At 43.9% G+C, this 26,640-nt stretch overlaps 1 protein-coding gene and 1 long non-coding RNA gene across 3 annotated transcripts in view; one reads left to right on the top strand and one right to left on the bottom strand.

Annotated features, from left to right (window-relative positions):
- The window catches only part of LOC137327861 (uncharacterized), a 68,454-nt gene that overhangs the window by 15,315 nt on the left and 26,499 nt on the right, over positions 1 to 26,640 (bottom strand). Inside the window, exon 4 of one of the 2 annotated variants that reach the window (XR_010964563.1) lies at positions 9,608 to 11,127. The exons of the other annotated variant lie outside the window; for it this stretch is intronic. This is a non-coding gene — a long non-coding RNA (uncharacterized lncRNA). Of the gene's footprint in view, positions 1 to 9,607; positions 11,128 to 26,640 lie in introns of those variants that run through there. 2 annotated transcript variants of the gene reach the window in all.
- The window catches only part of ptpn5 (protein tyrosine phosphatase non-receptor type 5), a 37,888-nt gene that overhangs the window by 341 nt on the left and 10,907 nt on the right, over positions 1 to 26,640 (top strand). Inside the window, exons 2-8 of the mRNA XM_067993729.1 lie at positions 3,794 to 3,898; positions 8,140 to 8,148; positions 17,519 to 17,614; positions 21,814 to 22,112; positions 22,671 to 22,857; positions 24,483 to 24,567; positions 25,677 to 25,756. Coding sequence (XP_067849830.1) covers positions 3,794 to 3,898; positions 8,140 to 8,148; positions 17,519 to 17,614; positions 21,814 to 22,112; positions 22,671 to 22,857; positions 24,483 to 24,567; positions 25,677 to 25,756 — 861 coding nt within the window. The remainder of the gene's footprint in view (positions 1 to 3,793; positions 3,899 to 8,139; positions 8,149 to 17,518; positions 17,615 to 21,813; positions 22,113 to 22,670; positions 22,858 to 24,482; positions 24,568 to 25,676; positions 25,757 to 26,640) is intronic.

The following is a 26,640-nucleotide window of genomic DNA, read 5'->3' as shown; positions in this document are numbered from 1 at the left end:
ATTGGTCACATTTGAGTATATCTCTCATTTTTATGTGGAGGACAGCCTGTAGGGCCTTATCCTGAATGCACTGTTGTTGCCTGGCGACCTATATGAAGGCCATGATATTAGATACCCTACTATTTCGTGGCAAGCAGCCTTAAGAGCAAAATATTACTGATATTGCTAGGAATAACACTGTAATTATAGGGAAATAGTGCTATTATCACAGGAGTAGTATAATAGTCACTGGGAATGATGAAGGAATGTCACTGTAATCATTGGGAAGAAAAGTTCAGTAATTATTGGGAATGTTGGCAGAAGTACCACTGGGCTACTGCAATCACTGATAACAAGGCAGGAATAGCTCTGTAATCATCAATAAGATTGGAAAAGCTCCATAGTTACTGGGAATAATGCAGAAATAGCTTTGTAATCACCGATACGGTAGGAAAAACTCCATAGTTACTGGGAATAAGGGAGGAGTAGCTCTGTAATCAGCAGGAATAATCAGCTGCTGCTAGCAGGAGATTGTACATGGTTTGGGAATTGTAGACAGGGGACAAATAAAAAGTGCAGCAAAAGCAGAGAAAGTTGATAGACACAGCATGGATCTGCATTCCCTTGTTACTACATGATTGTGGACTGTGAGTTTCTGAAGATGCCTCACTTTCAGTTCAGTCTGTTGCCTATCCCTTGTCCCAATCTTATCCCTTGTCAAAAGCTTTGGGAGCGACAGATTGCTGTTGCCTTTGGAAATATTACAATAAAAGTAAATCATTGTTAAAAATGGGCATTGATTTACCTCACTCTCTCTCTCCCCAATTTTTTCCCCCATTTCATTTTCCCTTCAACTTTTTTGTTTTTATCCTTCACTCCTGTTTAGCTTTGGACACGAATAGTAGCAGCATCAGGACCCAGGGGAGTGAATGGGTTAGAGGCACATGGGAGATGGGATTCTGGAATCACTGCCACATCCTATGGTCGGTGAGCAGGGGAAAGAGGAGAAAGGACTTAAAGTCTCATTTGGTGGTGTGCTGTGTAGGGGCAGAGCTGTTGGCATGCTCAGGCTCAACAACTGTGTGTGGGCCTTTATAAAACGGCTGTTTCAGACAAGTGTCAGTTGCTCCAGTGTGGACTGGCTAAACCCATCTCCTCCCAGCACAGAGCCATAGATGAGTGAGGTGAGTGCTAGGAATAAAGAGTGTCCACCTCAGATAAACCTGCCAGCATAAACAGTTGATCTGCTGCTGGGCATGAAAAAAAAATTGGACACAGTACTATCATCTCTCTTAGTGGGAGCTCACTGGGATGACTAGTCTCCTATTTCCAGCAGTGTTGTTTTCCCTCTGAGGACCTGCCTCTGAATCCAAGGGCAGTTTACATTAATACAGCATTCACCGTACTCATATGTTGCCCTCTGCTGGGAGCGGGAAGGATCGTTTCAGAGCAATTTGCTCATTGGGCTGGATGAAGCTGTGAATGGCTTGGTTTTAGCTCAGGGGCTGGATGCCCCATAGTACTGTGTCAGTGTGACAATTTTCCCATTTCCTACACCTGCCATCCTGTGGTCTCAGCGAGGCAGGAAGTTTAGTACCAAATTAGACTCCTTGCTGGAGTACAGTACAATAGGTGCCAGTTGCCCTCTAATACTTTGCCGAAGTAGTCTTTTTTGATGAGAGAATCTTGGCAGTCGGTCCTGGGAGCCTATTCAGCCACAGGGACATAATTGCTGAACCTGATCCTGTCTTCATATGTTGCCTGTAAATGTGTAGTTTCCAGCAGGGCTCATCCTGGGTGATTTTCTCCTCTCTAGCTCAGGGGGTATGAGGCCAATTGTAGCATTCCAAGTGTTAGCCTGGCTCAGATCAAATCAGCGTTGAATGTGAATTGAACCTGGACTCTGTGGTCCATATCACTCAGCTACTCACTGCCTTAACCAGCAATGCCATGAAAGCAGCCCTGACAGGTAAGTATTTATTCCAATGTAGATTAGAGTGGGTGAATTCAATGCTAAATCAGGTACAGAAAGAGAAATAAAGAGAGGGAAAGAAAGATTGGATTAAGAGAGAGAAAAAAAGAGACAGAAAGGAAAAGTTAAAATGTTTTTAATTTAAAATTTTACATTTTTAAAATATCCAACAACAATTAAGAGCTGAAGGAATAAGACTCCACACTTGTAATATTTAATTTTCAGTGCCAGCGAGGTTCATTGGCAGTAATTAACACTTAGCCATCGTTAAAAGAATCTCTGACAGCTAATCCAGGCTTAATTAAATACGTGGCAGACTTCAGACCAGTTCTAACTTTTTGTGGTGAGTTTGGTTCGTATCTACCGCCCAAATACAGGAACTTCACGCCGTTCATTGCATTTCAATGGTGAGGCAGACAGCGAGATGCCCTTTTCGCGAAGTTAACGACGGAGCGGTGCATCTTGGACAGCAACTTTTGGATTTCCGCATTTAACCGCACATTTGCCCCTCGCCTGAAGTAGCTGTAGCATTTGCGCATAAATAACGGTGAGCACCATTAGCCTCACCGTTATTTTGACAGTAAATTCTGGGCCCTTATGAACTAACCACTAAGAACTGTGAATGGAACAGCTGCTTGATTATTGAGCAGTTAGTGTCATTACAACGGAGCAAGACGCTGTTACACTCATTGCACAATCGTACAGAGAAAAATTGCAGATTTAAAAAACTTGAGCTGAGAGATGCCACCGATGGGCAGATGGGAATCCTAACAAACTGTTTGCAATCTTAGTCGACATTGCTGATCACTCTGAGCATTAATTCGCGACACAATGCTTGGAGAGTATGTAGCATTTCTCACCAGAGAATTGCAAATGAAAATTTTTTTGTTACAAGAGCAGATCAATTAATTAAGCATAAACCGAGAATCAAACCTGGGACATTCCTGATCTGTGTGGCTCTGTAATACATGAGATGGTGTATTTACCTACTGAGCCTTTAGGGGAAACTAATTTCACATCATTGAAGAAAATCATTCCAGAACAGATTGATAAAGGCACATCTCTATTGACAGAATAACAGCAATGTAGCAATCAGTATAGGCCACTCACACTATCCAGCTAACTCCATCATCTGGCTTCCCCACCATCCAGTTCCTATTTCATGGCTGGATCTGACCATTTCTCAACTTTTCCTGCCCCAGACCCCTATTCCTCTGTTGCCTGTTGAACTAGGTACTGAACCAATTTACTTTTGAATGCTTTAAATCAGTCAGTATTTAATGCACTGGCTGAACACTGTTTTATAACCCAGCAATTAAACATGAATAAGTTGTTCCTTACAAAAAATTTTGTAAGAAGCAGATTTTTGTTTGATGCAGAGTGATGCCCTCTCTACACTGCATCTAATTGATGCTATACCAGTCTTAAGGAATGCATGATGGGGAAGTGTAGAAGGGGCCTAATTCTGCATCTAATCCATGCTGTACCTGCCCTGGGGTGCTTGATGGGACATCGTGAGGCTCCCTCTACTCCACCTGAACAATATGCCTCAGCCCCAAACTCAGAAGAATGCCTCCTACTGCACCAAGCATACTGTAACCTATCTAAGTAAAACTGCCAATTTGTTACCAATTAGGGAGAGTTTATTAGAACATTAAACATTGATGGGCTAGGTTGTGACTACCTAAACTCATCAAGTTAATTTTAATGTGTTTTGTTTTGTTTCTGTTAGCACTATCCTGTCCTTTGAATGATTTGTATGCTCTTTGATTCTCTACTACACACTCTATTATCCTTACCCTACATAGACAGCCTGTGACTGTTTTTCTGATTGTGCTACAGGTCCTCTGGGTTGGATATCTGTGTCAGGGTTACGGAGTGGTTGCTGCTGGACGGAAAGTCCTCAGCCTCCTGCAATACCTACTGATGCCTACACTTGCTTTCCCAGTCACTTCAACAGATATAGAGGTAAGTGGAATGCCACCACATTTCTCAGGTGATACAAGCTTTGGCACTGATAGAAGCCGTCAATGTAGAATCTGTCTGAATAACATGGTGTTATGGTTTGAGCCTGTCTTATTGTTGTGTCCCTCTTATTAATTACACACTGCACAAAATACACTGGACACAAAGCACACCCTACTACACGTACTGAGATGGGTAGGGCTCTAAATGCTTTCTGGATATTGTAATAGTTTGTTTCTGTACATGTAACAATTTGAAATTTCAGTTTCCAGTTACCCTCTAAGGTAAGTCTTCACCTCTCAACCATTAAGAATGGACCTCGATGACCTCATACATATACCTGAAGTAACACAAAGGCCATCTGACTATGTGCCTTTCCCACTTTCTCTCCTAGTTTCTTGCTATGTGGTGTTCAAAGTCCTCTCTCTCTGTGCCTGTCATCACCATCTCGCTGTGTTTTTCCTCTTTGTTCCATGTGTCTATTTTTTAAAACGGGCACTACAGCATCTGTTTACAATTGCAGACTGCCCCAGCATTAATCAACATGTACTTCCTACTGTTGTGATTTGCATCTGCAACGAGATCCAGGTAACCCAGTACCTATTTTCAGAAAAGGTGACAAAACAAATTCTGGTAACTACAGACTCACATTAGTCTTACATTAATATCTGGCAAAATATTGTAATAATGTGGAACAAAGTTGAGGAGTACCTTTCTGAAAATAAACTATCAAGTGGCTGCAAACAGTTTTAGAAGGAGCAAATCCTGCCTCACTAACATCCTGGACTTTTGAGAATTAGAAAGCCCAATGATGTAACTTATCTGCACTTCCAAAAAGCCTTCGATGAAGTCCCACAGACTGCTTCAAAAACTGAATGCAGTGGATATCCTAGATGGACTTGGAGGTAGATAAGGAATAGGCTGAAGAAGCAGCAGCAGGTACTTGTTACGGGAGTGAACGCAGTGGATTTGGGACCTGGACTGAGGAGAGTGTTCCAGGGGTTGTTGCTGATGTCCCTACTGTTTCTAATATATATATAAATGATCTGGATTCAGTCACGTAATGTAAACTAGTGTTACAAATTATGGGTCTGCACTGGCTACAATTATATAACTGGCTCTTGGTCTTGGTATTTCTAAATCAAACATAATTTTGAACTTGATCATTCTGCGATTGCTATCTCTCAAAGGTACTACGACTTCCCTGTATATTATCTAGGTCACTGACCGTGACCAAGACAAGATGTACTCTGACCTATTAACTAGGTCACTCACCATGACCAAGACAAAATGTACCATGCCTCTTGTGGCTTCCCCAATATATTTATCTACTTGGACTCTAAACCACTTGGGTATTCCGAATTTATATTTGGTTGGTTGAAATCCCTTATTAAAGTAACCTTCCTGTTTTGACATATCCTTCTTATATCTTTCTGGAAAAGCCTTCCGTTTTATTCTAACTGGGTAGTATGGAGCCCACCCCTCGTGTTAGCTTTGTTCTTTTCATATTAAAACTTGTCATATTGTTTTTCACTTCTCATAGGATCAACTTTTTAACCTCCTAGATGTCCTTGACATACCAAGCTACACCATCTCTCTTCCAATCTGCTCAACCTTTCCTAAATATTCTATACCCATGTATGTTGTATAGTTATGTTTTGGGGGCAGCTATTTTTCTGATATTCTTACTATACTGCAGTTCCATACTTACACAAAAGCTTTAAGTTCAGGCATCTTATCCATGACTTTTCAAGCCTTTGTGTGGATAACCCTTCACCATTTTCGTTTTTTAGAAATGCTACTATATTGCCCAACTGTTTCCCTCTTATCTAGGGAGAATAACCTCCCTGCACCACACTCTCCCTTTTACTGATAGTCGGGTATGAGTGGCACTGTGCTCTGCTGTGGAATGCAAGTAATAGTACAGTATTAGGTGGGATCAGACTAAGAGAGAGTAAAAGAAAGTCTAAGACTGGTTTGCACTGGTGGGTAAATACGTGAAGTGTGGTAAACAAGGTTGGTGAGCTGCAGGTGCAAATAGCCACATGGGAATACGTGCCGATAACGGAGACCTGGCTCAAAAATGGTCAGGATTGGGTACTAAATATTCCTGGATACAAGCTGTTCAGGAAAGATAGGGAAGGAAAGAAAGGAGCGGGGAGGGGGGGTGGTGGTGGCAGTATTGATTAAGGAGAATATTGCAGGACTGGAGAGAGAGGATGTCCTGGAGGTTAGAGTTAAGAAATAAAAGAGGTGCCATTACACTACTGGGTGTATTCTATAGGCCACCAAATAGTGGGAAGCATATAGAGGAGCAAATTTGCAGAGAAATTACAGAGAGGTGCAAAAGCTATAGAGTAGTGGTAACTGGGGACTTCAACTATCCTAATATAGACAGGGATAACAATCATAATATAAGGGGCACAGAGGGGGAGGAATTTTTGAAATGTGTCCAGGATAACTTTCTTAACCAGTACGTTTCCGGCCGAACGAGGAAGGAGGCATTGCTGGACCTGGTTCTAGGGAATGAGGCGGACCAAGTCAGCAAGTGTCAGTGGGAGAGCACTGAGGGAGCAGCGATCATAGTATCATAAGGTTTAGAATAGCTGTGGAAAAGGACACGGACCACACTAAAGTAAAAATACTCAATTGGAGGAGGGCCAATTTCAATGGGATGAGAACGGATCTGGCCCAGGTAATTGGAATCAAAGATTGGCAGGCAAAACTGTAATTGAACAGTTGGCGGCCTTTAAGGAGGAGATGGTTCGGGTACAGACTAGGCACATTCCCACGAGGCAGAAAGATAGGGCAACTAAAGCCAGAATGCCCTGGATGACAAAAGAGATAGTGAGTAAGATGAAACGGAAAAAAGGGGTGTATGACAGATGTCAGGTTGATAACACAAGTGAGAACCAGGCAGAATACAGAAAGTTCAGAGGGGAAGTGAAAAAGGAAATTAGAGGGGCAAAGAGAGAGTATGAGAATAGACTGGCGGCCAACATAAAAGGGAATCCAAAAGTCTTCTACAGGCATATAAATATTAAACAGGTAGTAAGGGGAGGGGTGGGGCCGATTAGGGACCATAAAGGAGATTACTCATGGAGGCAGAGAGGATGGCTGAGGTACTAAATGAGTACTTTGCATCTGTCTTTACCAAGGAGGAAGATGCTGCCAGAGTCTCAGTTAAAGAAGATATAGTTGAGATACTGGATGGGCTAAAAATTGATAAAGAAGAGGTAGCTGTACTTAAAGTAGATAAGTCACCCAGTCCGGATGGGATGCATTCCAGATTGCTGAGGGAAGGGTGGAAATTGTGGAGGTACTGGCCATAATCTTCCAAACATCCGTAGATACGGGGGTGGTGCCAGAGGATTGGAGAATTGCAAATGTTACACCCTTGTTCAAAAAAGGGTGTAAGGATAAACCCAGCAACTATAGGCCAGTCAGTTTAACCTCAGTGGTGGGGAAACTTTTAGAAATGATAATCCGGGACAGAATTAACAGTCACTTGGATGAGGATGGATTGATTAGGGAAAGCCAGTACGGACTTGTTAAAGGCAAATCTTGTTTAACTAACCTGATAGAGTTTTTCGATGAGGTAACAGAGAGGGTAGATGAGGGCAATGCAGTTGATGTGGTGTATATGGATTTTCAAAAGGCGTTTGATAAAGTGCCGCACGGTAGGTAGGCTTATCATCAAGATTGCGGCCCATGGAATAAAGGGGGCAGTGGCAACATGGATATAGAATTGGTTAAGTGACAGGAAACAGAAAGTAGTGGTGAACGGTTGTTTTTCGGACTGGAGGGAGGTGTACAGTGGTTTTCCCCAGGGGTCAGTGCTGGGACCACTGCTTTTCTTGATATATATTAATGACTTGGACTAGGGTGTACAGGGCACAATTTCAAAATTTGCAGATGACACAAAACTTGGAAGGGTAGTAAACAGTGAGGAGGATAGTGATAGACTTCAAGAGGATATAGACAGATTGGTGGCATGGGCGGACACGTGGCAGATAAAGTTTAACGCAGAAAAATGCGAAGTGATACATTTCGGTAGGAAGAACGAGGAGAGGCAATATAAACTAGCAGGCACAACTCTAAAGGGGGTACAGGAACACAGAGATTTGGGGGTATATGTGCAGAAATTGTTGCAGGTGGCAGGGCAAGTTGAGAAAGTGGTTAAAAAACATATGGGATCCTGGGCTTTACAAATAGAGGCATAGAGTACAAAAGTATGGAAGTCATGATGAACCTTTATAAAACACTGGTTCGGCCACCACTGGAGTATTGTATCCAGTTCTAGGCACCGCACTTCAGGAAAGATGTGAAGGCCGTAGAGAGGGTACAGAAGAGATTTACGAGAATGATTCTAGGGATGTGGGACTTTAGTTATGTGGATAGACTGGAGAAGCTGGGCTTATTCTCCTTGGAACAGAGACGGTTGCGAGGAGATTTGATAGACGTATTCAAAATCATGAAGGGTCTAGACAGAGTAGATAGAGAGAAACCGTTCCCATTGGTGGAAGGGTCAAGGACGCGAAGACATAGATTTAAGGTGATTGGCAAAAGAACCAAAGGTGACATGAGGAAAAACATTTTTACACAACAAGTGGTTAGGATCTGGAATGCACTGCCCAAGGCAGTGGTGGAGGCAAATTCAATCATGGCCTTCAAAAGGGAACTGGATAAGTACTTGAAGGGAAAAAAATTGCAGAGCTACGGGGAAAGGGCAGGGGAGTGGGACTAGCTGGATTGCTCTTGCACAGAGTTGGCGTGGACTCGATGGGCCGAATGGCCTCCTTCTGTGCTGTAATCTTTCTATGATTCTATGACCCAGTTGATGAGATCAGTGAAAATGCAGGATATCGGCTTCCTCTATTTACTTCTGTGAAATTGGCTTTCTTAATCCATCAGCACACTTGTAGACCCACAACATTACGAATTAAAGTCCAGGTGCAAGGGAAAGTTGAGAACACAGTTATCAGAACAGCTATACTACACTATCAGTTCACCGAGAGTGGGAGTATCTATACTATGGAATACAGCCAATACGAAGAGACCTGCACAAGTCCCATTGACTGCAGTGCTAGAATATAAAAAGCTCCTTTCATTTATTTGTCTGTCCCTTCCTGCCTCCCCCAATTCACTTTCTCCTGGTCCCTTCTCTTGTCCTGTCTATGTCTCTCGCCTAATTTACTGTTGGTCAGTACCTGCTTTCCAAAAAGACTCCTTTTGCTCCCAGAGTACACCAGAACTTAAACAATTTTCCTGGAAAGCATTTTGCCTCTGGCTGTCTGTTTATAGGTTCTCAATATTTTCAGAGCAACATCAAGGCATGATTTTAGCTTGGAGCCGGGAACCCAGCGCATGGATAGATATTTGCGTGGGGCATCCGGAAGCCAAATGAGTGCGTCGCAATCTGTGATCATAACTCAACTGAAGTATTTGTGCTTCTGGGTTTCCCATGCGCTAGGCAGCCAGATTGACAGGCTAGCTGCTTATCGAGAGGAAATGGAGCTGCAAATCGGATAGTGGGAGGGAGAGAGGGAGAGAGATCGTGGGCTGTGGAAGAAATTGGGAGGGGTGGGGAGAGGTGAGAGGACTTGGACGACATCGGGTGAGCCTTGGAGAAGATCGTGGGGTCCACCATTGGGCAGGGTCCAGCATCGGGGAGGGTGAGTGGAGAGTCCAGCAGCAGGGGGCGGGGGGGGCGGTCCAGCAATGCAGGCGGTTGGGTCGGCTGATCACAGGGGTCCTGTCACCAGGTGAGCTTGTTGGGCCTGGATGAAGCACTCCTGCTCCTCCTGGCCCACAGGCAGTGCAATGAAGGCACTTACCTCATGGATCCGGCCCTTCCCGCCTGCTTTTACCTGAAGTGAATCAGAAGTGATGGGAAATCCGAACAGGTAAGGTTAAATTTGTTTGACATTTCTAATACACAAAAAATAAATTGCCTCAACTATTGCAATGAGGTACACTGCCCCTTTAAGTATCGGCCAACAAAGGAAACAGCTTCAAAATTGTCTGCATTTGTGAGCAGGTCTGGGCCAAGGAAGAGGTGCAAGAAGGAGGGAAGAGGTGCAAGGAGGAAATGGGGTCAACTTCATCTCACAATCCTTAGTTCAAATAGTGCACAGCAAATAGTACCAGTTAAATGTAGATTTTTAAAAAATGAATAGTTCATTGACAACAGTTTTTTTTATTCATTCGTGAGATGTGGGCGTCGCTGGCAAGGGCAGCATTTATTGCCCATCCCTAATTGCCCTTGAGAACGTGGTGGTGAGCCGCTGCCTTGAACCGCTGCAGTCCGTGTGGTGAAGGTTCTCCCACAGTGCTGTTAGGAAGGGAGTTCTAGGATTTTGACCCATTGACGATGTAGGAACAGCGATATATTTCCAAGTCAGGATGGTGTGTGACTTGGAGGGGAACGTGCAGGTGGTGTTGTTCCCATGTGCCTGCTGCCCTTGTCCTTCTAGGTGGTAGAGGTCGCGGGTTTGGGAGGTGCTGTCGAAGAAGCCTTGGCGAGTTGCTGCAGTGCATCTTGTAGATGGTATCCACTGCAGCCACAGAGCACCGGTGGTGGAGGGAATGAATGTTTAAGATGGTGGTTCCAATCAAGCGGGCTGCTTTGTCCTGGATGGTGTCGAGCTTCTTGAGTGTTGTTGGAGCTGCACTCATCCAGGCAAGTGGAGAGTATTCCATCACACTCCTGACTTGTGCCTTGTAGATGGTGGAAAGGCTTTGGGGAGTCAGGAGGTGAGTCACTCGCCACAGAATACCGAGCCTCTGACCTATTGTAGCCACAGTATTTATGTGGCTAGTCCAGTTAAGTTTCTGGTCAATGGTGACCCCCAGGATGTTGATGGTGGGGGATTCGGCGATGGTAATACCGTTGAATGTCAAGGGAAGGTGGTTAGACTCTCTCTTATTGGAGATGGTCATTGCCTGGCACTTGTCTGGCGAGAATGTTACTTGCCACTTATCAGCCCAAGCCTGGATGTTGTCCAGGTCTTGCTGTATGTGGGCACAGACTGCTTCATTATCTGAGGGGTTGCGAATGGATCTGAACACAGTGCAATCATCAGCGAACATCACCACTTCTGACCTTATGATGGAGGGAAGGTCATTGATGAAGCAGCTGGAGATGGTTGGGCCTAGGACATTGCCGTGAGGAACTCCTGCAGCGATGTCCGACAACACAGGCAAACAACCTGTACAAAATCATTAATACACGGTATATTAGTTTTGCACATTCTGAAATAAATTAACTGTATTACGTATCTATATTAGCATGCGAACTATCTGGTTATGAAGAAAACACTGACAATATATTCACAATCATCCTTGAAGAAAACCTCAAGAAACATTGAGGGTAATTTTGACTTTGGGTGATAGTGTAAAATGGGCAATATTGATTCAGGCGCCCATTATACATCTCTCCTGATTTTCGTTTCTATTGAAGTCAATATATGCACAGCTTTCCCACACAGATTACACTCCATTGGTGCACCACAATTCTTACACTTAGGGTCAGGACAAACTGCTGTCAATTAACCAATTTGTCTACAACCTTCTCGAAGGTTCAGCATTCTGTGGTATGTTGCATGGACTGATGTGATTTTGCTTAGCAAGTCATTCACAGTCAATCATTCACCAAATGCACTATTTATGTTCTCCATTCCAAATTCTGCCCACATGCACCATTTTTGGTGCTGATGACAGTATGAGGTAATATCTTTATAAACACTTTGATATCTGTGCAGCTGTATTTTTACCTTTACTTCATGACTGATAGAGACTCTAACTGGAGAGCACACAATGCTTCTGCATTATTTTTCTAATTAAAATGGTTCCAATTGGGCTTGCAGCAGCTGAGAAATTTTAAAACTGATTTCAAAAGGTTCTGATCACTTGGAAGTTTAATTGAACAATTTGAGTCATTTGATCAAAACTGAGGACTCTGTCTACTTCTGACTTTCTTCTTGCTTCCACAGTACCATCTGCACCTCAAGGGCACGCCGTATTGTCATTAAGCCTTGGATTGGTACCTTTTCCTCAGGTTCCTTTCCCAGGTACCGATACTCTAACTTATTGGCAGCAATCAACCCTTGTGGACCTTCTGAAACGGAGCTTGTCACAGCCCTAACTCTGTTTCTAGAACTTTTGGCTCTCTGTATCTATCATTCTGCAATTTCTTTGAGAATCTTCCTTGTCCCAACCATTTTCCCCATTTCCTCTCCTGACCATCCAGAACACAATTAATGTCACCTCCTAGTACCACATCTCTATTAACAAGTAAGAAATGTCACAAATGTTCTAAAACTTGCATCCTCTTCCCAAACTTGTTTGGATTATACATTAATGTGAAGCAGTTAAGACAAATTATATTTCACATCCACTCCCTCAAGGATAATTTCCCTCCTAACTACTAATTCAACCTTATCATTGGTGATCGGTCCATTCCTGCTCCCTAACATTTGATCCCGACCAACTCTGTTTCTCTCCCAACAGATACTGCCTGACCTGCTGAGTGTTCCCAGCATTTTAAGTTTTTATTTGAATTCCCAGCAGTGGTTCATTTCTCAAAATGGAGAATTGTAAGGAATGGCACAATCTTGCAACAGTATAATGTCAGCCTTCATTTCGTCTAATATGTGACGGTGTTACCGCATCAATTCTAGCCTTTAATACTTCTTACATTCAAAGAAATCTCTGATGATGCCACCACATAAAATAGAAAACAAAATAAACTTAACCACTTGATAGGCTTTTTTCTTCCCAACTCCCCATTTCTCCTTTTTAGTTCTCGTATGTTTGATCTTAACAAAGTCTCCCTGATCACCCATATGCTGTTCCAGAGATGCCTTTAGTTATTTTTTAAAAAGGCTATTTTTTTGGCATTTTGGAGCTTCCTATAATTCTGCCTTTCAGGCCAAACTTAATTTATCTAGAAGGTTTCAAGATATTTTAAATATGAAAATAAAATAATTATACTAACTTCAGTACAACTTTAATGGGTTCATATCCTTCCACTGTGAATTTAACCCCCAATAGACCATGTTAATTTGTGAATAGAAACCATTAAACACACAGCTGTAATAAAGCCAACAGACAGTTGTAAACTGGCTCATTATTACAATCACATCTGTTTCTGCACAGACTGTACAGAAGCCTTGAGGAGGGCAGGAGAATTAACTGCAGTGAAAGAATGTGACACGAGGGAAAAGGCACTTCGACTTTCCGTAACAAATCTGGCTAGCTCGAATGGATACTCTGCACTGTGCTTTTACTTTGGTTTTATGACTTTCCCTGAAGTGCACTGGCAGTCTCACTCTGTCTCAATCTCAGTTAGACACGGAAGGCAGCCAAGGTGTGATTCAAAACATTTTTTTTTGTCATCAGGTCGGCCGCATATAATTATCAAATAAATTGACTGTTAGAAAGTAGACATTTTCTCAGCAAATCAAAAGCACCAATATCAAAAAATTTGCCTTCTAAAGGTACAAAAAGAAGACAAATTCAATGTCAGTAAGTATAATGTGATATATTTTGGTAAAAAAATAACAGCAGTAATTATACTCGGAACGGAAATAAGCTTGGTGCTGTGGAAGAGGGATCTGGGGGTGCAGGTTCACAGGACATTAAAGGCAGTACCTCAGGTTGATCAGACTGTAAGAAAAGAGAAGGGGAGTTCTCCTGTCCAACATTTATTCCTCAATCATCACCACTAAGAACAGATGAACTGAACAGTCACCTCATTGCTGTTTGTGGGACTTGCTAATGCACAAATTGGCTGCTCCATTTGACTAAAAAATCAACAGTGACTACACTTCAATTGTAATTCATTGGCTGTAAAGTGCCTTGGGATATCCTGAGGATGTATCCTGAAGATGTAAGAGGTGTTGTATAAACGCAAGTTCTTTCTTTGCAAATACTATTGCTGTACAAGGATAGGAATGCCTTTCAGTGTTCATCTACTGCTGCAAGATACGCAGGTCCAAAGACACCTCAGGTAGTATGTTCACTACTGCCAATACTCAATGTTTGTTATTTATAGACCACACCATTCTCACCTGGGTATGTCACAGAAGATCTTCAGCAACTCTACTTCACTGTGGAGGTAGTGGTTGAGCTATGTCATTTGCAATGCCAAACACATGCAACTGATATATGACATGATCTTGCAGCCTGGCTTGACCTAGCTCCTACCTCACCTGCCTCCTCCACTTGCTTCTCCTCACCTGTGAGTTGCGAATCATCCAGTGCACTTTTCCTCAAACTCATTCCCTAAATTCTCCAAGTAGCTGTGCTGATGCTGGAGTAAGGTGAGTGCTTGACAGCTGCTGTGATGTGCTAGGGTCTGTGGAGTCACTTCTTCTTGCGCATGTTGGGAAGAACTCACACAGGAAGAGAAAAGGAAAAATATTTACAATGTGTCCCCAAAACAATGTCTTCAAATTTGACATTTTGTACACCATGCATTGCTTAGCAAGTGTAGTCCCAGCAAGGAAGATTAAGAAAGCGAGTGTAGGAAGGATTGGAATAAATCCTTCCATAGTTTTCTGTTGAAGAGGGTGATGGCTATTTCCTTGTGGTTGTGTGCAGCCTTGGCCTGCAAGCAATAGCCAATTAAAAATACAGCAGTTATGTGAGCACCCTAAACCACACCCTCCTGAAGTCAGAAATTTGCAACCGAGTTGGCACAATGTATCTTCTGGCAGTACTCAATTGAACTGAACTTTGAACTGCTACATACAAGGTATTACCTACAATGTGTCTACAATTATGCCCTCCACCTTCGGTTGTATGAAAAGTGCTGCAGAAAGGGGTAGATGTTCTCTGCATACTTTCCCCAGAATGGTTCAGGGGATAAACATTTCTGTTAGGGCCATGCCTTCCATAAAGAAAAGCGGGCACATGTACAAAGAAAGATATGCTTAACTTGGCACTTTACATTATCATGAAACTTCTTACTCACTTACTCCTAAGTTACTTCACGATAACATCAACAAGTTCCATCCCACCATCAAACTCACCATGGACTACTCCTCACAATCGGTTTCTTTCTTGGACACACAAATCTCCATCAAAGACGGGCACCTTAGCACCTCACTCTACCGCAAGCCCACGGACAACCTCACGATGCTCCACTTTTCCAGCTTCCACCCCAACCACGTCAAAGAGGCCATCCCCTATGGACAGGCCCTACGAATACACAGGATCTGCTCAGACGAGGAGGAACGCGATGGACACCTACAGACGCTGAAAGACGCCCTCGTAAGAACGGGATATGACGCTCGACTTGTCGATCGACAGTTCCGACGGGCCACAGCGAAGAATCGCATAGACCTCCTCAGAAGACAAACACGGGACGCAACCAACAGAGTACCCTTCGTCGTCCAGTACTTCCCTGGAGCGGAGAAACTACACCATGTTCTCCGCAGCCTTCAACATGTCATCGATGACGACGAACACCTCGCTAGGGCCATCCCCACGCCTCCACTGCTCGCCTTTAAACAGCCACCCAACCTCAAACAGACCATCGTTCGCAGCAAGTTACCCAGTTTTCAGGAGAACAGCGTCCACGACACCACACAACCCTGCCACGGCAACCTCTGCAAGACTTGCCAGATCATCGACACGGATACCACCATCACACGAGAGGACACCACCCACCAGGTACATGGTTCATACTCCTGTGACTCGGCCAACGTTGTTTACCTCATACGTTGCAGGAAAGGATGCCCTCCGCGGAGCATGGTACATTGGCGAGACCATGCAGACGCTGCGACAACGGATGAACGGACACCGCGCAACAATCGCCAAACAGGAGGGTTCCCTCCCAGTCGGGGAACACTTTAGCAGTCAAGGACATTCAGCCACCGATCTTTGGGTAAGCGTTCTCCAAGGCGGCCTTCGAGACACACGACAACGCAAAATCGTCGAGCAGAAGTTGATAGCCAAGTTCCGCACCCATGAGGACGGCCTCAACCGGGATCTTGGGTTCATGTCACGCTACACGTAACCCCACCAGCAAAAAGGGGGGAAAAATGTATATGTTTTTTAAAATTCTCTCTCTCTCTCTCTCTGCCATTTTGAGTTTCTTTCTGCCTGCCTGTGTAAAAGACACAATGTATATCGAGTGTACTGGGACGTGCTGTTCTCCGTGACTGGCCTGTTTGAATAACAACGACACCTTTTGATTGGTGTGATGCTGTCCCATCATCGTATAAGATATGCGATTTGAGAACCTTTTCATTCATTCATCTGACGAAGGAGATAATCTCCGAAAGCTTGTGATTTTAAAATAAATTTGTTGGACTATAACCTGGTGTTGTAAGATTCCTTACATTTGTCCACCCCAGTCCATCACCGGCATCTCCACATCATTACTCCTAAGTACAACAAACCTGGGAGACTGCATTCACTAGTTTGGACACTCCTCTGTACTGCTTGCATCTCAGTTTTCACAGGAAGGTTGCCTTCTTCCCCAAAGAGATCCACCCTTCTTTACTGCTCTTCCTGCAGCAGGACCTCCAAAACATTGTCAGTAAATGAGGCAGTTTTGCCTATTTGTATACACAACAAAGGGTTTCTTGGCAGTACAAAAATGGATCTCCTCTTAATGGCCAGCAGCAGCCCTTTAAGCGCCATTGCCTGTTTGGATTTTATGACTCCCATTTAATATTGTTCCTAGCCTGACTCCCTATGCATGTTTTCCATGTGCAAGGAGCCTAATTCAAATGAAGGAAAAGGGTTTGCCTTTGAAATCTTTCTGAGGCTAGCCCTCCCTACTGCTGGTGTTCTTGTGCCACAAGAGAGTACAGCTCTGATTTTGCTAGTGTTGCAAAATTGGGCTACGACATCTGCTCTGCTGATGATGAAAATTAATTGACAACCTTAATAATTAATTAGTGCCTCCTATCAGGAGACATGAATAAATGGGAAGAAAGGCTTCTGCTTTAAAACAGGGATTTTTCCTGTTTGCTTAATATTTTTTGGTATAGAAATTTCTAAGAGTGCACTTACTGGTCCAAAATGGACAGGCAGTTGCCCAAGTCAGTGTCACAAGCCACTGTATCATATTTTGCTGCAGGAATAAGAGCTTGGTGCTGCTTTTGGCAGAGATCAAGACTGAGGTATCTGTGCATTGAGCTTTTATTTTCAAGAAAACATGTCATTTGCATCCACTTCAGCTTTGTTGTTCATGAATTATCTCTACTGCCACCATCTTGTATTTGGAAAAGCAAATTCCATTACTATAGTGATGGCTGTGGTTGCTGCTGAGCCTTGATACTCTAAGACAAGGTTTTGAACTCATTTCACATCATGTCACTAAATAATCAAAATCATTTTTCGTGAAAAGTAAATAGGAACGTTAAACTTGACCTTTAAACTGCAGTTTCCCCTGTCTCTCTGGAGTAGGCCCATGTAGTTTGTCTCCTTAACACAGTCAAATAATTACACAGCAATTCCCTCCAGGTATCAGATTTTGATCAAGAGAATCAAAGGAAGCCTCACGGAAGAAACTGAACAAAAATGTATGAAAATCTTCACTCACATTTTGTTTTTTTATGCTCAGTGTCTTCTTTTCTCTCCCAGAGTCTCTTGCCTATGCAGCAGGGGCTGTGGGATACAGAGAGCTGCTGCCCTCTACTGGCAACAGCTATACTGGGAACTGTGCTGACAGGCTCTGGGGTGAGTTCAACATTTTAAAAAAATGTGTGAATTTTTGTGCTTCTAAGGTTTGTTATTAAGTTCATTGAGTAATAAACTAGAAAAGACTGCAGCATTTAAAAAGAAAACCAAAGTCAGAGATATTAGGAGGGGTGACAAAAAGTGTAGCGAAAGAGGTGGGTTTTAAAGAGGGTCTTGAAAGAGGAGGGAGGTGGAGAGGCAGAGGCATTTGGGGAGGGAATTCCAGACTGTGGGGCCTAGTTGGCTGAAGGACGGCTGTCATTGGTGGGGCAAAGGGGGGGATGCACAAGAGGCCAAAGTCAGAAGAATGGAGAGTTCGGGGGGTTGGTTGCAGCACTGCAGGAGGTTACAGAGATAGGGACGACTGAGGCAATGAAGGGATTTAAACAAGAGGGCGAGAATAGTAAGGCAACTTCCTTTACTTGACTACGGATACAAAGTTATACCAATATCCATATTTCTTCTCTAAAGAAAATAAACATTTAAATAAGAACACTTCCACAACAAAAATAAAATCTATATAGTTCATCTATTCTCTTGACTCCATTCCCACTAAACTGCTGACCATCCAACTTCCTTCCCTGGCCCCCATACTAGCTGACATTGTAGATAGTTCCCTCTCCTTAGGTACAGCCCGTCTCCATTTCAAAACTGCCGTCATCATCCCCTCACCAAAAAATTCAGCTTTGATCCCTCTGTCCTTACAAACTACCATACCATCTCCATCCTCCGTTTCCTCTCCAAAGTCCTTGAACACATTATTGCCTCCTAAATCCATGCCCATCTTTTATGCAACTCCATGTTAGAATCAAACCATCTGCCTCCAATTCCTCTCCTCCGTTGTCCAGCTCACCAGAACTGCCCTTGCTTGGTTCCACTCCTAAATATCTGATCAAAGCCGAAGCATCTCCATCAGTGGCTCTCTTCCTGCCCTACAGTTACCTCTGGAGTCCCTCAAGGATCTGTCCTTGACCCCCTCCGTTTCCTCATCTACGTGCTGCTCCTTGGCGATATCATCCATAGATATGGGGTCAGTTTCCACATGTACGTTGATGACATGTCTCTCTAACTCTCCACCACTTCTCTCAATCTCCCCACTACCTCTGTGTTATCAGACTGCTTGTCCAATATCCAGTCATGGATGAGCTGCAATTTCCTCCAATTAAATATTGAGAAGACTGAAACCATTGTTTTTGGCCCCCTACAAATTCCGTATCCTTGCCACTGATTCCATCCCCTACCCTGGCCACTGTTTCAGGTTGAACCTTGGTATGCTATTCGACCCCACGTTGAGCTTCTGATCCCACATCCTCTACATCACAAAAACCACCTACTTTCAACTCTAACATCGTCCACCTCTGCCCCAACCTCAGTTCATCTGCTGCTGAAACCCTCATCCTTGCCTTTGTCATCTCCAAGACTTGACTATTCCAGTGTTCTCCTGGCCGTCTTCTCATTCTCTACTTGCCGTAAATGTTAGCTCATCCAAAACTCTGCTGCCCAAATTCTATCCTGCACTCAAGTCCCACTTACCTATCACCCCCGTCCTTGCTGATCTGCATTGGATCCTGGTCCCCCCAACACTTCCAATTTAAAATTTTCATCCTTGTATTTAAATCCATTCATGGTCTCACCTCTCCCTATCTCTGTAGCCTCCTCCAGCCTTACAACCAACAAGCCATTCCCCCGAACTCTCCATTCCTCCAACTGTGGCCTTTTGTACATTCCCCTTTCCCTTTGACCCACCATTGACCACCGTTCCTTCAGCTGCCTAGACTGCATACTCTCAAATTCCCTGCCTCAGCCCCTCTGCCTCCACCTCCACTTATGGTCCTCCTTAAAACCCACCTCATTGGTACTTTTGGTCACCTCTCCTAATATCTCTTTCTTTGGCTTGGCATCTATTTATTTCTAATTATGCCTCAATGAAGCTCCTTGGCACTTTTTCCTACATTAAAGGCACCGCAGAAATGCAAGTTGTTGTTGGTGTTATCTCAAGAACTATTCTATCTCTGATTAGGCATTTTTCCAGAACCCATATTTACATATTCTAGTTGAAGCACAGAGATATATACAGTCAACAAAAAAGTACAGAATCTGTATTCGATCCATTCAGAGTAAATTTAGAGAACTTAATTGAAAAGCACATGGAGCTATAGAAAGCTAGCTTTCCTGGCTTCAAATATTTATTTCCTTCTGTATCTCTTATTAAAACATCCTAGTAGATTCAGAGTACAATACTTCCAATTCTGACACAATGGGCACAATTTTAAAAGTGAAAAGCTGGTGGGTTGGGGGCGAGGGGGCATTCAAAATTGCAAACATTTTAGACCCGCCCCCAACCCTCCCATTTCCGGTTTTCACCGGGGCGGGACCAGGGGTCGGTGACCAACCTGCTCCCAGGAGGTGGGTCATGCCTTAAAACCTTTCAAGGAGGCTTTGGGCCTCCATTTCCCTCAGTTTCCATTTTCAACCCCAGGGGGCCGGGATTCCCGGGCCTCCTCTTTCACACCTTGTGAAAGGAGGCGAGAAGGCCCGAGACCAACAGGTAGGTGCCTTTCTGGCACAGCTTGTGGGCCCGGAGGAGCAGGAGTGTTTCCCCCAGGCCCAACAAGCCTAGCTGCAGTGACCCCCCAATGATCGCGGACCCCCGCCCCCGATCGCCCCCCTCATCAACAATCGCAGACCCCCGATCCCGATCCCCGCCCAACGATCGTGGACCCCCGAGATGAACCCCGATCCCTCTCCCCATGACTGACTCCCCGATGACTCCCGTGCCAACCCATGCCCCTGTGCTAATTCATGCCAGTGCCCCCGTGCATCTTGACAACCCATGCCCGCCTGGATGCAGAGCCAGAGGGAAGAACTAAGGTCCACCTCACTAGTCCTGAGGATCACTGACTTGTATATGAGACCTGCACTTAGCAAGCCCCGTGTGTGTAATACTGTATACCCGATTTGATATTTTTTGTACTTCTCTCTCCTTCCATCCCCGACCCCTCCCTGTTGTGCTCCTGGCTGTTTCTGCTGTCTTGTAAACTGTTGGAACCCTGTCCTTTGTGCTGATATGTTCAGTTTCTGCTATGCCCACCATGCCCCCCCCCCCCCCCCCCCACCATCAACACAAACTAAGACTTACCTGAAGACATCCTCTCCCTGGCTGGTCCCCCGTCCAACTGAGACCAACCTGTCAATCAGGCCGGTCAGTCGGATGACAAACCAACAAAAAAAAATAACGGATGTCCTTACGTCAAAATCCTAAGGACATCCAGGAAACCAGTACTTCCAGGTTTCCCGTCCGCAATTTGACCCCCTCGCCCCCCTTCCCGGCTCGGAATCAAAATCATGTCCCATGTAATTTTTGTTATTAAGTTCAGTCGATAACAAGGTAGGGGTGACTTCTGAGCTTTAAAACATGTAAGCCTGAATTCCATGGGGGATCTCCAGATTTGCTGCCGTAATTTCGGCAGAATATCCATGGAACCCCTGGAGAACCAGCTGAAAATAGCCATTTATAGTACTTCACCAGGGTTTGTGCAGATCTTCCACTGAAGCTACGGCAGGGGATCGGGAGAACCCCGTGAAAATTCAGGACTGTATTATTAGCTGACAGCCGTCCTAACTAGTTGCATGCACTATCAATCATACAAACACTCCGAGGTTGGAGGGTGGAATCAGGGAATTTTCTGTACTTGACTGTGGATACAAAGTCAGATCAATATTGATACAGTGCTCATCAAGATGAGGGATATTTGTGCTGGGGAATGGAACACTTTCTAATTCAGGCTCCTGGTGTCAGCATTAAACACTTTCAGGTCAGATACAAGGTGAATTGGAGGCACTAGCCTTTCACCTCTGGAATGGGGTTTAAATCCTGCCCAGACAGAGGATATGAAGTTCTCTTTCTGATGAGGGGATGGGTAGAAGTCATCTAATCTCTGATATGAGTTTAGCAAAATCAACATTAATTTCCACTTGAGGGTAGTTGCATTTGGATTGCCACAAAGTAAGAGTATGTAGTTTGAGGGATATTGTCAGGCAGTTGTATAAATTAGAGTTAGACTGCTTACAATTCCTGCCATTATCGTCCCTCATCTTAATGTGCGTAAAGGCCAAAGAAAAAGGATGTAGATGATGCCATTGCTTCTAAACCAGCCATGTCTCAACAATTCATTAAAAAAACTATTCCTCTTTCTCAGATCCTCTATTGTCTTAAAACAGTCGTCCGTCAGTTCTCATCAGAGACAAGACGTCAATCGATGAGCCGGCAGCCCTCCTTCACCTACTCGGAATGGCCTGAGGAAAAAATGGATGAAATCACTGAACCACTGCCTGAGGATTTTGACCAGGAAGAGATTGAGGCCCAAGGCCTTTCCCAGTCTGAGGCCCAGGAACAGGCAAAGAACCAGGCCCAGCCCCCTGAGAGCCCCACAGACTTCGTGTCAGAGTCAGTAGATCAGTCAACACTTGCTGTTAAACCGGTTGGACTTCAGGAGAGGTAAGTGTATGAAGGTTACAATGGTTCTGTTTATTGAAGGAAATTAGATATATGTCCTAGTAAATGCCTAAGCCCTTGTGCTGTAAACATGTCAATAAAAAGAAGCATCAGTCTACCCAGCATTATGACTACTTAGAGCAGTTACTATTACAGAGGTTATGGGTTCCAGCCCAAAGCTGTTGATATCAGGAGCTACACAAGGAAGAGATTCCCCACTCCTGATTCTGGTACCCAGATTGGCTGCCTCTAGAGCTCTAGAGTCATCAGAGAGAAGCATGCAGTGGAGTGACAAATTCCAATCCACAGAAACCAAGCTGCATTGGTGTGAGAGATTCCAATCCAGCAGGGACTGAGCTGTGGTGGACTTAGAAAGACCATATGCATACAGAATCAGCTGGATAGGAATAAGTGCTCCAAATTGTAGCAGAAAACTGGATGCATGGGACTAGAAGGTCCCTAATGCACATTTCACGGTAAGGTACAACACTTCTGCTGTTAATCAGTGACAGGTAGTAAAATGTCTTCTGTGGACTCTGATCTTCTCTCTTCACCTTAAAGGAGAGGCTCTAATGTATCCCTGACCCTAGACATGTGTACACCAGGAAGTGAAGAAGCTGATGTGCAGGTGCTGTCACCCAGGGAGCAGTCAGCATGGGAATACTTACAAACAGCATCTAACCTACTCACGTCACAGATACTGCATGAACGAGCCATGGACTACTTCACACTCCAGAAAGAATTCCTTGTAAGTAACATAAAGAAATGTGGGTCCAGGAGGAAAATACAAAGGAACCTTCACTGCAAGTAGCCATTGGCCTTGATATTAATGGGGAGGCAGGGAGGATGCAGGGGAGGCCGTAATCAGCGAAGAATCTGGCAAAGCTGGGGACATGGAGACCCTGCCGATCAAAACGGCATGGCCTCATTTAAATAAAATGCTGCAGTGTCCTGCCCAACAGCTGGCTGGCAGGCAGGAGCACAAACAAGTTGCAGGAGACCGCAGCCAGGGACCGTGGGGATGATCCGCGGTAGTTAATGGAGTTCGGGGCTCACCTTAGATTAGGACCTCCTCAATTTGGGAAATTGGAGCTGCTAAACCCATGTCCCATCACTTTGTAATCACAAGTGATTACAGCACTCTGATGTCCAACTTTTCCTTTATGTGGTCTGGGCCTATCCTGGGATACTTTCAGTTCATAATATCAATCAATGTGATGCTTTTAGTGTAATTTATGACCACATGTCATGAATCGGCATTCCTCAATCCCATAAAAGAGTTACCTAACACAACAGCTGCTGTGAAATGAGCACCTTTTCATGTTTCACCAAATCTTGGTTGAGTTGGCACCACTCTTATCTGAGTCACAAGGATGTGGTTTGAATTAGCAGGCCAGCAATTGAACACAATCTTTGCTAACAAGCAGTACTGGGGAGTACTGGATTGTCAAAGATGTCATAATTGGATGGGACATTAAACTGAGGTCCCATTTGTCTGTTCCGATAGTTCAGGTGAATGTTGAAGATCTAATGACATTATTTGAAGGGCAAAGAGTGCTCCTGATGTCTTAGCCAACATTCCTCCCTAGATCAAAGCCACCAAAAACAGTTTAAATGGTCATTCATTTCATTGCTGTTTTCTAGGTCTTGCTGTGTATAAAATGGTTGGCATGCTTGCAGACGTAACAAATCAATGCACTTCAGTGTGAAGCACTTTGAGACATTTGAGAGACATGATAAGGTGCTGTGTAAATGCAAGTCTTTGTTTTTCTTTTATGTGATAGTGTCTAAAGATACTTTTTTGATTATCTGTCTATCTTTTTCCCTCCGCTTTTGCTTTTCCAACATAGTTTTTAATGCCTCAAAACTGAACTGAGCAGAGAGCCTCCTGGTTCACCTCTATTAATGGACATTGTCCATCTGGCTCCAAAAGCATTTTGGGGTGTGACTGGCCTTCTTTAATTTCCTTCCCTCCTCCTTCTATCCCCATGCCTGACTTCCACACTATGTTTCCCTGTGCTGTCACTACCTCGGCAGCTGTGGCATCACCATACATGGCACTCTGCAACCCTGGGTTGAGGTGACAAGGTGATGCAGCCAACAAACACCCAATACTGGAATAAGAAATTTTGAGATTTGGTTATCAATCTAGATTGTCTGAGCTGATTCTAATCCAGTTGAATTGTCTTATCTGAAGTGGAGTTCACCTGTGGTATTCACATTCAACTGCCTGAAGTCAATCCCAATCAGTATATGAACTATGTGTAGCCCATGGTAGCCAGAAAAAGTTTTTAGAACATTGAAGTTATCTAATAATTTAATTAAACCTTTAATAGAACCTTTTCTTCAGTACTTCTATTCTCTCTACTGCAGGAAATACCAATGAATTTTGTTGATCCAAAGGAATTTGATATTCCAGGTTTTGGACTGAAAAATCGCTATAAGACAATCCTCCCAAGTGAGTAAAACCCAAGGTCTACAGCTTTGCGCGCAATGTTACGTCAGCAATGACTGTCCTGGTCAGATTTTTACTCACAGCCTTAACTGTTGCTTGAACTAATTTCTTCTCAGCAGAACACTGTAGTTTCAGTCACTGCTTTCTGGCAATAAGATCTCCAACTTCATATGGAGGAGCTTTCTTCATCTTCAAATAGCTTGTTTTTTTTTGGAGGGGGGGAGAGTGGGGGGTTGCATGGAGATGAACCTCATGGGAGAAACTGCAATCATTTGACCCTAGAGCAAATTTTCACCCATTACCGACCACAATGTGTTTGGTTCGAAAGTCATGGAAGATTCAAAGGATTTAACCTGTCCTAGAAGTAGCAGGATGGGAGGGCTATGGGACCATAATATCGATGGGTATGTTATCAACAGAACTCATGTCTCAGCAAGCTAGATGGGTAGTGGATTATAAGGTAATCAGCAAAATGGAAGGACTCCTGCATCCAGGCTCCTGCCTGGTTGAGATGATTGGAACAGGAGGGTGCAAATTAGTTGCCCTAATAGGGGTACAGACAGGTAAATCTTGATGAGAAGAGAGTTAGAGCAGATTAATAGATCATTTATTTGATTATTTTAAATGTGCCAAAATTGAAATTTCACTTCCTCTCCTCATTCAAGGATGGTGAATATTCAACCTGTGAAATACCAGATATAAAGGCTATGAGAGGGTCAATAGCAGCCTCTATAGTATGCAACTAACTGTTTAATATAATTCTCATCCCAATCTGTTGACAACCAGCATTAGTTTCAAAATATTGTCCCCCAACTTCTTCCAGGGCAGTCTTGCGCAAGCAGGTACCATAGATAATGTCCCATCTGATCCTGCTTTTTGAGGAAATCTGGCCAATTTATTTTCCCATTAGGCTGTTGAGGAATAGTAGTAATAGGGACTGACCATGTTGAGAAATATTATAAGCAGGAATTATTCATAAAAATGTAGCATGGTCATGGAGTACGAGAGAGGGTTGTGCTGCTAAGTAAGTCATTCATTTGTAAATTGGAGTGATCTCTTCAGATAATGTAAAGGATCTTTAGATGTTTCATAATTTGCCATTTTATTTTCAGACCCTCACAGCAGAGTGTGCCTTACCATTAACAAACCAGAGGATCCACTTAGTTCATACATTAATGCTAACTACATTAGGGTAAGTGCAACATCCAGCCACAGCTTCACGGGGATACCTAGGCCAATCTTAAAAATTAACATCTTAACAATTAAAATACTATTACAGCAATTACTGTGTAACTATGTGGAATTCCTATTTATTCAGCAGGCTGCTGCATAAGTTATGGAGTTGTTGTTTATTAAGCAGGGTAAGGGTTATTTACTGGGTAATTTATGGAGTGTTGAGCAGAGTGAGGATTTCCCACTGTGTAATTTCCAGAGTTGCTATTTATGCAGCAGGGTAAGAATTACTCATGTAATTTATCAGGGCCAATAATCTGATGACAGGTGCCCTGTATTATCGAGACCTGAGGTCAGCAATGTGTCCGATGAGCCCAGTGTGCCCCAATGCAGGCGGCTAGTGCCAAGGTGTCTGGGAGTTTGTGTGCAAGGCTCATTGGACTCTCAAAAAATATCAAAATTAAGGGGCCACCTTACAATGTGCAGTGCTCATGTGGAATGGGTGCTGAAGCGGGACCATAATTTAAATGAATTTGGCCTCTCTGCCAGGTGTCTCCCTTCACCTCTGCTCTCATGCCAGTCTAGCTCCTGGCCCCTCCTGACACAGAAAATTGCTTGGTGTAGAATGGGCAGCCAGCAGTCCTTCACTAGCTGCTGATATTCAAAATCCAGCCCTGGCATTCCTGTTGCATTTTGAGTGATGTGGCCATAGCATGAGTAAATGATGTAAATGAGCTGATCGTTCATTGTTGGGCGAGGTCAGTTCACTTGTGTGGATTTGCACCCACTGCCTAAATCGCCAGCTCTGTTCTTTACCAACCTTACAAAGTTCCTGTCTACTCCGCAGGGTACACGTGCTGACAGTGAGGCAGGCCATCAGAGGGAATACAGTATCAACACAGG

The sequence above is a fragment of the Heptranchias perlo genome, chromosome 12 (genome assembly GCF_035084215.1).
Source record: "Heptranchias perlo isolate sHepPer1 chromosome 12, sHepPer1.hap1, whole genome shotgun sequence".
Taxonomy (NCBI): Eukaryota; Metazoa; Chordata; class Chondrichthyes; order Hexanchiformes; family Hexanchidae; genus Heptranchias; species Heptranchias perlo.
Note: the sequence above shows the minus strand (reverse complement) of the source record. Positions and strands in the feature narration are given on the sequence as shown.